This window comes from Canis aureus, unplaced genomic scaffold (assembly GCF_053574225.1).
Source record: "Canis aureus isolate CA01 unplaced genomic scaffold, VMU_Caureus_v.1.0 ptg000244l_RagTag, whole genome shotgun sequence".
NCBI classification, from domain to species: domain Eukaryota; kingdom Metazoa; phylum Chordata; class Mammalia; order Carnivora; family Canidae; genus Canis; species Canis aureus.
The window spans coordinates 60,833-73,903 of record NW_027554505.1 but is presented as its reverse complement, the minus strand read 5'-3'; the positions used below and the strand labels follow the sequence as shown (position 1 = coordinate 73,903).

At 40.4% G+C, this 13,071-nt stretch overlaps 1 protein-coding gene across 1 annotated transcript in view; it reads left to right on the top strand.

Annotated features, from left to right (window-relative positions):
• The window catches only part of LOC144309906 (uncharacterized), a 54,794-nt gene extending 49,312 nt beyond the window's left edge, over window positions 1-5,482 (top strand). The window contains exon 10 of the mRNA XM_077890867.1: window positions 5,312-5,482. Coding sequence (XP_077746993.1) covers window positions 5,312-5,467 — 156 coding nt within the window. The 3' untranslated portion in view covers window positions 5,468-5,482. The remainder of the gene's footprint in view (window positions 1-5,311) is intronic.
• Window positions 5,483-13,071: the final 7,589 nt, after the last annotated feature.

Sequence of the window (13,071 nt, the reverse complement as noted above, 5' to 3'; positions counted from 1 at the left end):
TTTTCTTTCTTTTTTTTTTTTAAGATTTTATTTATTCAGGGGATCCCTGGGTGGCGCAGCGGTTTGGCGCCTGCCTTTGGCCCAGGGCGCGATCCTGGAGACCCGGGATCGAATCCCACATCAGGCTCCCGGTGCATGGAGCCTGCTTCTCCCTCTGCCTATGTCTCTGCCTCTCTCTCTTTCTCTCTCTGTGACTATCATAAATAAAAAAAAAAATTAAAAAAAAAGATTTTATTCATTTATTTATGAGATACAGTGAGAGAGAGAGTCAGAGACACAGGCAGAGGGAGAAGCAGGCTCCACATAGGGAGCCGGACGCGGGACTCAATCCCGGGTCCCCAGGACCAGGCGCTGGGACGAAGGAGGCGCTAAACCGCTGAGCCACCCAGGCTGCCCTCTTTTGGGTTTTCTATGCACAGTATCATGTCATCTGCAAAGAGGGAGAGTTTGACTTCCTCTTTGCCACTTTGAATGCCTTTTGTTTCTTTTTGTTGTCTGATTGCTGAGGCTAGGACTTCTAGTACTCTGTTGAATAGCAGTGGTGAGAGTGGACATCCCTGTCTTGTTCCTGATCTTAGGGGACAGGCTCCCTGTGTTTCCCCATTGAGTACGATATTTTCATAGATGGCTTTTAAGATGCTGAGGAATGTTCCCTCTATCCTTACATTCTGAAGAGTTTTGATCAGGAATGGATGCTGTATTTTGTCAAATGCTTTCTCTGCATCTATTGGGAGGATCATGTGGTTCTTGGTTCTTTCTCTTGCTGATGTGATGAATCACATTGATTGCTTTACAAGTGTTGAAGCAGCCTTGCATCCCGGGGATAAATCCCACTGGGTCATGGTGAATCATCTTCTTAATGTATTGTCGGATCCTGTTGGCTAGTATCTTGTTGAGAATTTTTGCATCCGTGTTCATCAGGGTATTGGTCTATAATTCTCCTTTTTGGTGGGGTCTGTGTCTGGTTTTGCAATTAAGGTGATGCTGGCCTCATAGAACGACTTTGGAAGTACTCCATCCCTTTCTATCTTTCATAACAGCTTTAGTGGAATAGGTATGGTTTGTTCTTTAAACGTTTGATAGAATTCCCCTGGGAAGCCATCTGGCCCCGGACTTTTGTGTCTTGGTAGGTTTTTGATGACTGCTTCAGTTTCGTCCCTGGTTATTGGCCTGTTCAGCTTTTCTATGTCTTCCTGTTGCAGTTTTGTAGTTTGTGGTTTTCCAGGAATGCACCCATTTCTTCTCGATTGCCTAATTTATTGGCATAAAGCTGCTCATACTAAGTTTTCAAAATCGTTTGTATTTCCTTGGTGTTGGTGGTGATCCCTCCTCTCTCGTTCATGATTTTATTAATTTGGGTCTTCTCTCTCTTCTTTTTAATAAGTTTGGCTAATAGTTTATCTGTCTTATTAATTCTTTCAAAGAACCAACTCCTGGTTTTTGTTGATCTGTTCCACAGTTCTTCTGGTCTCTATCTCATTGAGTTCTGCTCGAATCTTTATTAATTGTCTTCTTCTGCTGGTTGAAGGTTTCAGTTGCTGTTCCTTCTCCAGCTCCTTTAGGTGCAAGGTTAGCTTTTGCATTGAGTTCTTTCCAGTTTGGGGACGGATGCTGGTCTTGCGATGTATTTCCCCCTCAGGACTGCTTTTGCTGTTCCCAAAGATTTTGAACGGTTGTATCTTCATTCTCATTAGTTTCCAGGAATCTTTTTAATTCTTCTCTAATTTCCTGGTTGACCCTTTAATCGTTTAGCAGGATTGTCGTTAACCTCCACGTGTTTGAAATCCTTCCATATTTCTTCTTGTGGTTTAGTTCTAGTTTCAAAGCATTATGGTCTGAAAATATGCAGGGGGCAATCCCAATCTTTTGGTATCGTTTAAGACCTGATTTGTGACACAGTATGTGGCCTATTCTGGAGAAAGTTCCATGTGCACTTGAGAAGAATGTGTATTCAGTTGCGTCTGGATGTGAAGTTCTGTAAATATCTGTGAAATCCATCTGGTCCAGTGTATCGTTTAATGCGCTTGTTTCTTTGGAGATGTTGTTCTTAGAAGATCTGTCGATTGCAGAAAGCACTATAGTCAAGTCTCCACATATAAGTGTATTAATATCTAAGTATATCTGAACTTTCGTTATTAATTGAGTGATATACTTGGCAGCTCCCGCTTTCAGGGCATAAATATCCTGATTGTTAGGTCCTCTTTTTGGAGAGATCCTTTTAGTATGATATAATGTCCCTCTTCATCTCTCACTACAGTCTTTGGGATAAACTTTAATTTAGCTGATATAAGGATAGCTACCCCTGCTTTCTTTTGAGGACCATTTGAATGTTAAATGGTTCTTCAACCTTTTATTTTCAGGCTGTAGGTGTCCTTAGGTCTAAAATGAGTCTCTCGTAGACAGGAAATCGATGGGTCTTGCTCTTTTATCCAGTCTGAAACCCTGCGCCTTTTGATGGGGTCATTAAGCCCATTCACGTTCAGAGTTACTATAGATACGAGTTTAGTGTCATCATGATACCTGTTCAGTCTCTGCTTTTACGGATTGTTTCCTTGGACTTCTTCTTTCTTTTACAGAGTCCTCCTTAGTATTTCTTGCAGAGCTGCTTTCGTGGTCACATATTCTTTCAGTTCCTGCCTATCTTGGAAGCTCTTTATCTCTCCTTTTATTGTAAATGGGAGCCTTGATGGGGATAGAGTATTCTCAGCTGCATGTTCTTCTCATTTAGGACCATGACTGTATCCTGCCAGCCCTTTCTGGCCTGCCAGGTCTCTGTGGAGAGGTCTGCTGTTATCCTAATACTTCTCCCCATACAGGTTAGGGATCTCTTGTGTCTTGCTGCTTTAAGGATCTTCTCTTTATCTTTGGAATTGCAAGCTTCACTATTAAATGTCAAGGTGTTGAGCAGGTTTTATTGATTTTAGGTGGTGATCTCTCTATCTCCTGGATCTGAATGCCTGTTTCCCTCCCCAAGTTAGGGAACTTCTCAGCTAGGTTTTGTTCAAACACACTTTCTGGACCTCTGTCCCTTTCTGCACCCTCTGGAACCCCAATTAAATGTAGATTTTTCCTTCTGTGGCTGTCATTTATTTTCCTTAACCTGTCCTCAGGATCTTTTAATTGTTTTTCTCTTTTTTCCTCCGTTTCCTTCCTTGGCATCAACTTGTCTTTTTTTTTAATTTTTATTTATTTATGATAGTCACACACAGAGAGAGAGAGAGAGGCAGAGACACCGGCAGAGGGAGAAGCAGGCTCCACACACCAGGAGCCCGACGTGGGATTCGATCCCGGGTCTCCAGGATCGCGCCCTGGGCCAAAGGCAGGCGCCAAACCTCTGTGCCACCCAGGGATCCCATCAACTTGTCTTCTATGTCACTCACTCATTCTTCTACGTCGTTATCCATCGTTAGGACCTCCAGTTTGGATTGCATCTCATTTAATTGATTTTTAATTTCGGCCTGATGAGATCGAAATTCTGCAGTCATGAAGTCTCTTGAATCCTTTATGCTTTTTTTCTTGAGCCACCAGTAGCTTTATAATTGTGCTTCTTTATTGGCTCTCTGACATTGAATTGTAATTCAAATTTTGTAACACTGTGGGGGAGAGGAATGTGTCTGATTCTTTCTTTTTAGATGAGTTTTTCCTTCTAGTCATTTTGCTCAGTGCAGAGTGGCCATAAACAAGTTGTACTTGATAGAAGGGCAGAGTTTTCTCACTGTGTCACTTCAGTTCTCTCTTTAAATCTCAGACCGAATTGGTAGGTTTTCAGGATGATTTGAAAGTTATCTCTTCTGGGGTGATAACACCAGTTTCCTTAAATTTTGATTCCTTGAGGACCTGGGTCAGGTACTCAGCCACTCCCAGCGCCTTTCCCTTCACCGTGTTCATCACATTCTGCTTCCTGGGGCGGGGAGGTGGCAGGCCCGCGACGGGGTGGGCCGCGCACCCAGTGAAGGGGAGTCCCAAGCGATCCCTGCCCCCGCCGCTGCCACTGCTGCACATGGGCCCGGCCGTGGGCGCCGGAGGGGCAGGACTGGCCGCAGCGCCTAGATGGGACAAGGGGCAGGGGCGGTGGCGCCGACCACGAGGGCAGGGCGCGAGGTCCTGCCAGGCCACCCAGGCAGGCGGGTGGCGGAGGGGCCCAGGTGTTGCCAGCCTCGAGGGAGGGCTGCAGGGAGAGGAGTAAGAGGCGGATGCACACACACCCCTCGCCTTCTCAGGAGCTGTCGGCTCCCCTCGGCTTCACTCGCTGTTTTGTATTTTTTAGATTAAATTTTGTTTTAAGTAATCTCTATACCCAATGCTGGGCTTAAACTCAGATGCTGAGATTACGAGTCACACACTCTTGTGAGTGAGCCAGCCCGGTGCCACCAAAAATTGTTAAATTTAACCTGTGAATTCTTTCGTATCTGAAACTCAGAAATACAAGTGATTTGATTGTTTAAGGCCTTTTCTTCTCTCCCGTGAATATGGAATATTATGTCCTGCTTGATAATCATTCATGACTTTGGAGACTTTAAACCTTTAATTTGGATGATCATGATTATTAATATTTTAATATTAGATTCTTTCTCCAGCCTTTAAGTACCATCCTATATATGTAGATAGGAAATTAAAGCTATTAGTATGCTATTCACAGTGGAATAAGAAACCATGTGAATTTTAAAGTGGGGTTTTATATTTTTCTCATAAAGTGCCTTAAAATTCTGTAATCCCTAAAATATTTCTCTTCTACAACTTAAATCTTAGCTTTTAAGTTTCATTTTTTTATAAGGAATATTGTTGCAGCCTGGGTGACTCAGTGGTTTAGCGCCGCCTTCAGTCCAGGACCTGATCCTGGAGACCTGGGATTCAGTATCTATCTTAAAAGTGCAGAAATGAATACATGCCCACGTATATATGCATTTTTCTAAAGATTTATTTATCTCAGAAGTGGGGAGAGGGGCAGAGAGAAGGAGAGAAGCAGGATCCCTGCTGAGTGTGGAGTCTGATGTAAATCTCAATGTCACAATCCTGACATCATGACCTGAGCCGAAATCAAGTTGGCTTAGCCAACTGAGCCATCCAGGTGCTCATTACTTGTGTATATTAATAAAAGTATTTTTTTCTGTTCTAGAAAGTAATGTTGAAGTATATAAGTGAAGTACTGAATCCCATGGTTTTTCCCCCTTTCTTTTATTTTGTTTTATTTTTTTTCCTTCTTTTATTTTTATTTTGAAAATTTCAGAGTTTTGTGTAGGTTGACATTAATTATATCAGGTTAGTATGTTTTATTTTATTATTTTTTTTTAAATTTTTTTATTTATGATAGTCACAGAGAGAGGGAGAGAAAGAGAGACAGGCAGAGGGAGAAGCAGGCTCCATGCACCGGGAGCCCGATGTGGGACTCGATCCCGGGTCTCCAGGATCGCGCCCTGGGCCAAAGGCAGGCGCCAAACTGCTGCGCCACCCAGGGATCCCAGGTTAGTATGTTTTATAGATGACTTTTTAACATCATGTGGTTTTCCTGAGTATTGTCATTTTTTTCTACTCCAAATGTATTTATCTAAAACTTTCTTAATAAGTCCCCTGGGTGCTTCAGATTTGATGAAGTCCCAGACTGAAGACATTATTTCTGACTCTTTGCTCTTCCTGACTTTTAAATCTGCTTTGTCATTTGTTTACCCCACCGTAATATAAAGCACCATTGGAACACTGAAGCAGAAAAAAAATCCTGGACTCTAAACTTCCCTAAAATTAGGTGACATCACATCCAGGTGACTGGGGTGGCTCCCTTGGTTAAGCATCTGACTCTTAATGTTGGTTCAGGTCATGATCTCATGGTCCCGGTATTGAGCCCTGTGTCTGGCTCTGTGCAGAGTGGAGAGGTTGCTTGAGGATTCTCTTCCTCTTCCTCTGTCCCTCCCTCTGCATGGGCACACACTCTCTCATTCTCTCCAAAAGTAAATAAATAAATCTTAAAAACCACATCCAGTCACTCCACCACATGCAGTATCTTTACTTGCTTAACAATTTTTCACCTCTTATTACCATAATTCACTTTCTCATCTATAATTTTGAAATACTCTTCTCTTTTGGTTCCTTTATGTTCATCTTTACATTGGTACTAGAGTGACATTTCTAAAATATATATGTGATGATGTAACTCCTGCTTATTTAGTGGATTCCCCAATACCTGAAGGAGAAAGTTCATATCTTAGCATGACTCTGTCTTTTTCAGTTCAGTCCTGATTTTCCAATTATATCTCTTTATCCCATTCCCAATAATTGTGTCCTAGTTTTGCCACATTCTGAGCTACTGTCACTTACTATGTTATTTCCTACTTCATCCTTTTGATCGTTCTACCTTTGCTAGAATGCCCTTCACACACTCCTTGTATACTTTGTCTTTCAAGATATAAGCCTTATCTTTGCAGCATTTCCTGAGCTTCCCATATACAACATTTTTCTCCTTGTGCCTTCACTGAACTCTATTCACTTCACTTCTAGAACTAGACAATGATCCTCTTCTGTTCTTATTTGTTTTTGTCCATCTGTCCCCCTAGTAGCATATAAGGCAGACTCCCTCTTTTATTTATATTTCCATCTTCTCCTAGGATAGTGCCTATGACTTGACAGATACAGTATGTATTTGTCTTTTTGAGGAGTGAGAGAGTAGGTGGATTAATATGATGTTTTTTGAAGCTGTTTTGTGTGTGTGTGTGTGTGTGTGTGTGTGTGTGGTGGTGGTGGTGGTGGTGGTGTTCTTATAGGAAGGAGCAACGAAGCTGGCAATTGGAAAAAAGGACAATGGTATTGATATTATTGAAAGTCCTCCACAAGAGCAAGCAGTTAATGACAATTTGACTTCTGCTGATAGAGCACACAAAAATCATATGAGTGTTAAGTTAGTGAACCTCTATGAGTTTTTTTCTATGCTTACATGCTAGTAAAAAACAATATGAAAGTATGTAGATCCAAATATGTTATCCACTTCATTTCACGAAGTTATTTTTCTTTTACTATCTAAGTATCGCAAACTACTGTGAACTTTTTCTTCCTGAAAATGTTTCATCCCTCTGAAAATCTTATCTCCTATTACTTTTATTTTATTGAAATATTTGTTTTTTTTTGTTTTTTTTTGGGGGGGGGTTTATTGAAATATTTGTGAATGTGGATGCGCTTGTATATGTGTTTAGAATTCATAGTAATACATGTTCTCATTAATGTATTTGTGACTATATTTTACAGATAGGATATCAGCTTTAGGATGAGGAGAAGATAGTTCACCTTGGGATTCTGAGGTACCGTCTTCTTATTATTTTAAAATATCATGTCTGGGCAGCCCCAGTGGTGCAGTGGTTTAGCGCCGCCTGGAGCCCGGGGTGTGATCCTGAAGACCCGGGATCGAGTCCCACATCAGGCTCCCTGCATGGAGCCTGCTTCTCCCTCTCCCTCTGCCTATGTCTCTGCCTCTCTCTGTGTGTGTGTCTCTCATAGATAAATAAATAAATAATTCTTTAAAAAAATAAAAAAATAAAAAAATATCATGTCTGCATTTGCCCATAAAAATAAATTCCTTATACCTTTTACCTGTAATTGATAATTATGTGATAAATATAGTAATAGAGTTCTGCTAATTTGCAAGCTTAACTTAGTGAAAGGTGTGTGGTAGTATGGCAGAAAACTGAGCTTAGAAGTGTTAAGGAATCAGGACGCCTGGGTGGCTCAGTGGTTGAGCATCTGCTTTCTGCTCCGGGCACAGTCCCAGGGTCCAGGGATTGAGTCCCACATTGGGGTTCCTATGGGGAGCCTGCTTCTCCCTCTGCCTGTGTCTCTGCCTCTGTGTGTGTGTGTGTGTGTGTTTCTCATGAATAAATAAAATCTTTTTAAAAATTGTGTTAAGGAATCTTTTTTTATTTCTATATTTCATCCATTTACTCATGAGAGACACACAGAGAGGCAGAGGGAGAAGCAGGATCCACACAGGGAGCCCCACGTGGAACCCAATCCCAGGACTCTGGGATCACGTCCAGAGCTGAAGACAGATGCTCAATCACTGAGCCACCCAGATATCCCAAGTTTGGGTTTTAAAGTTATCTAAAAAGCTAAAGAAAAACTCTAGGTCAACCTATGGTGAAATGTATGATTCTGTGGTGTGTATGGATGTGCAAAACTTCTAATGTGATCTAGACAGAGTTTGGATTATAGTTTTTTAGAAGTATAAATCATATATATTATGTTTATACATTAAATTTATTAGCATATATGTGTATCATATATTATAATTTCCATATTCTATTTTATATATAACACATTTATATATAGTTTGTGTATTATGCATAATGTATAATATCATAATTTATATATTAACTATATATGTAAAGGTTTATTAAAAGCTTTTATGTATTTATTTATTGAGAGAGTGAGTGGGAGGGAGAAGGAGACAGAATCTGAAGCGGACTTCAGTCTGAGTGCAGGGCCCATCACAGGGCTTGATTCCATGACCATGAGATCATGACCTGAGTTGACACCAAGTATTGGATGCTCAACCAACGGAGACATCCAGGCACCCTAAAAGTATTATATTTGGATTGTCAGGTAGATCTACAAGGAGCAGTGGGAGTATAATAACAATGTGGTTTAGTGGTACGTTGTTCATTTATTTTTGTAAAGAATTTATTTATTTATTCATTTATTTATTTATTTATTTATTTATTTATTTATTTATTTATTTAAGAGAGAGTACACATGCATGAGCAGGGTAAGGGACAAAGGGAGAGGAAGAAGCAGGCTCCCCCCTCAGCAGGGAGGCTGATGACTTGGGACTTGATCCCAGAACTGACTCAGCCATCGAGGTCCCCATGATTTAGTGGTACTTTAAAAGGTAAAAACATTTGGGATAGTTAAAATAGCATGCATTGAGTATCTTTGTGGCTGCCCTACTTATAGTAACATAGTATAAAGTAATTATGACCTATTCTATGGTGACACCTATGGAAGAAGGTAAAACGGGCCTATGTCTTAGTAGAGGCAGCTGCTCTACAATGGTGTGAGCACTGTATTTGAAGTCAAAAGATGTGCTACCATCCTGGTTCTGTCACTTACTTGCTGTGGGATCTCAGAAAAACTTGTTTAACCTGTTTGAATGTCAGTGACCTCATTCATAAAAATGATACTAATACTTACCCCTTGGGTGTGTGTCATGACCAAATGTGGTAACAAAGGTGATCACCCACTTTGTGAGCTGTAAAGAATGCTCTAGAAATATGAGACAAAAAATGATCACAGCAGTATTTGAGTGACTTACTAAATATAGAGGGCATGGTTTTTAAATGTGAAGATTTCTGAAGGACAGTAAAATGGCAAGTGTTAAGAAAAGAATGGGAAAGTTAGAGTGTACAGGTGGATTTGTAATTTGGGGTATGTTAAGTTTCAGTAGCCTGTGATTAGAGACATTGTGTAGGTGTACAGTTGGCCCTTGAGCAAGATGGGCTTGGGATCCCTGGGTGGCGCAGTGGTTTAGCGCCTGCCTTTGGCCCAGGGTGCGATCCTGGAGACCCGGGATCGAATCCCACATCGGGCTCCCGGTGCATGGAGCCTGCTTCTCCCTCTGCCTATTTCTCTGCCTCTCTCTCTCTGTGACTATCATAAATAAATAAAAATTAAAAAAAAAAGATGGGCTTGAACTGTGTGTCCACTTACAGATGCTTCTCGATAAGTATTTTCTTAATATATTTTATCTTCCTTATGATTTTCTTAATAACCTTTTCTTTATATTTTAAGGATACAGTGTATAGTACATATAATATACAAAGCTTGTTCATTGCCTTTCAGTTATTGGTAAGGTCAACATCAGGTTATAATTTACTTGACCTTCCATGCTCAGTGGCCAAATGAGGGTTAAGAAGTAGCTTAGATCTAGAGAGCATATATATGAGTCTTTTATTGAAATGTTTTGGTTTTTCATATATACGTTTCCTATTTTTAAGTCTAATTGCTCTTAAAGTAGGAAATAAGAGATGAGTAGCTAAGTTTTGGGGGAATCAAAAGTCATTTGTGGATATTTGACTGTCTGGCCATCAACACCCTCAGCCCTTGCATTCTTCAAGATTTGGTACTTAGACCTTCTCAGTGAGATGAGGATGATGATTATGTTTTAGAGAGAGAGAGAGAGTGCGCACACACATGTGAGCGGGCAGGGAGGAGCAGAGGCAGAGGGAGAGGGAGAGAGAGAATCCTAACTTTGCTTCATGCTCAACACAGAGTCCAATGTGGGGTTCGATCTCACGACTCTGAGACCCATGACCTGAGTTGAGATCAAGATTTAGATGCTCAACTGACTGAGCCACCCAGGCACCCCCTCAGTGAGATGATTTTCAGTGTTTCGACCTTAAATACATTTATGTTACTGAATACTAACTATGACCAGGCTGTACAGGTTGTAGTGGTAGGAGCAGAAAAATAAGGAAACTCTGATCCATTATAAGTCACTGTAAGCATTTCATGTAAAAAAAAAATGGAAATGTTAGTTTAGGGAATATTGGAGGCATTTGTAGTTAGGATGGGGATGCGAATGGGAGTGGAATTTTGGTAGTGAGAAAAAGTCTCTCTGAGTGTGCCAGAGCTGCCAAGTGACGGGTGGGAAGGATCAGTCACAAGAATGTCTTGAAGAAGGACATTCTGGACAGAGAGACCATGGAACACATCTGTTCCTTTTACTCTAATGTCTTAGAAGTGACCGGGAAGCAGGAAGACCCACTCCATTGTTATAATCATTGTTATTTTTGTGTGTAGAAAAGAAACTGTGTACTAAAACAAATGCCTGGTACCGTTTAGGTGATTAATCAGTAAATGTTCTTTTTGTGTGTGTGAGTAAAATGAAAGAAGTTTATTCAGTAAAGATACAGAGAAAGCTCTTAGGAGTGAGAGGGGTCCCAGCAGGGTTGCCCTCAATGAATGTTCTTATTCTTCCTTTCTGAAAGCTTACTATACTTTTTGAAGCATTTCATACCTATATCTAAAATCTTTTGATATTATTTAGACATAATTTCAAGAAAAGTTTTTCTTCCTACTTTGCCATTTCATTCAACCATTTTTTCCTACCAATGAAAATTCCAAGCCTTTGTTTATCTAAATGAAGCAGCAGCTACCACAGTGTTCTGTTTATACTCAACATGATGTACTCCGAGGTTTCTTATCATGCCAAGTATCTTATTTGAAGTCTAAAAAACTTTCTGCCATTAGGAACAGTTTAAATTTATAGCAAATGTACTTATTAAAGAATTTGTTTCAATAGTTTTACTGTCCTTTTATCCTGGTGGAAAACACAAAGTAGAGTTAGGTGTTTTGTTATTTCCTTGTTGAAATGTACTTATAAGTCAGTCTTCTTGTCTGTGAAAATATTTACTCTGGCCTTCCATGTTCAGTTAGAGTTAATGGCCAAATGAAGATGAAAAGGTGCACTTAATTGAGATAGCATAGATGAGGTTTTTAAATGTGTTGGTTTTCAATACATGCTTTTCTTATTTGTATGTCTGATTGTGATTAAAGTAGAACATTTGAATATTTTCTTAGAAAAGGATTTGGAAATCTTTATGCAACTCATTATTGATGTTAATTTTAACAGAGTATTTCTGCAAGACTTCCAAAGAAATCTGTTGATTGTTTACCTGGAGCTGCAGATCAACAAGGGCAAAGTATATTCAGTGAACAAGTAGAAGGTAAGAATTGTATTTTATAAAAAGTCATTTGACAGAATGTTGATTTAAAACAGAAATTCTGGGATCCCTGGGTGGCGCAGCGGTTTGGCGCCTGCCTTTGGCCCAGGGCGTGATCCTGGAGATCCAGGATCGATTCCCACGTCAGGCTCCCGGTGCATGGAGCCTGCTTCTCCCTCTGCCTGTGTCTCTGCCTCTCTCTTTCTCACTGTGTGCCTATCATGAATAAATAAAAAATTTAAAAAAAAAATAAAAAAAAAATAAAACAGAAATTCTCATGTATCCTAATTTCCAAAGAAAATCACCTATTACATGCATAGAAAGGAGAAAGATGAGAAAAGGAGGGGAGTTCTATATTTTATCAGGTGTCAGCTGCAGATTAAATTGAGAGTACGGCTAAAGGAGCTAAATTACTGGTTCCATTTCCAGGTATTCCAAGACCTAAGGAATGCCTGGAAATAGTTGGAAAAAAGCAAAGAGGGAATGATGAGAATGGCTGAGAGTACAGGGAGTAAATGGAGGAATATAAGCAACGCTTTATAGTGGAAGGTGGTCAAATGAGAGAATTTTTTTAGGAGGAAGAGCAGGGTATCCCTGGGTAGTTCAGTGGTTTGGTGCCTGCCTTCAGCCCAGGACATGATCCTGGAGTCCCGGGATCAAGTCCCACATCAGGTTCCCTGCATGGAGCCTGCTTCTCTCTCTGCCTGTGTCTCTGCCTCTCTCTGTCTCTGTCTCTCTCTCCCTCTGTCTCTCTGTGTCTCTCATGAATAAATAAATAAAATCTTTAAAAAAATAAAAGGAGGAGCAAATTATTTGAAATGTGGGGATATCAGGTGAGCTTCCAGTACCAAAACTTGTCAGAGTAGTATACCAAAATTTTCCCACTCTTAACAGTTTTTCTCACTGTTGGGAAGACATTATGGATTGACCTAGCTGATTATGTAGAGCTATGTCCTAGTCAGCTATAAATGTATGTATGTTAGGGGTGCCTGGGTGGCTCAGTCAATTGAAGGTCTGCTTTTGCCTTGGGCCATGATCCCCGGGACCTGGGATGGAGCCGTGCTGAGCTGGGAGCCTGCTTTTCCCTCTCCCTTTGTCTGCTGCTCTGCCTGCTTGTGCACGCGCTCTCTGTGTCAAATAAATGAAAACATCTTTAAATAAATTAATGTGTACCTCAATGTCATATAAAATGGTGGTACTTCATAAGTTAGTATCATTTCGTGCAAAAAATGAAAAAGAATTGGAAGGAAAAAGAGAGCAGGGTCAATTAGGTGGAGATCAAGGAAGCTTTAGCCCTGATAAAAAGTCCGTTAGAACATTTATGACTTTTAATACATCTTCACTTTCAGAATTGATAGTGATGAACTTGAGG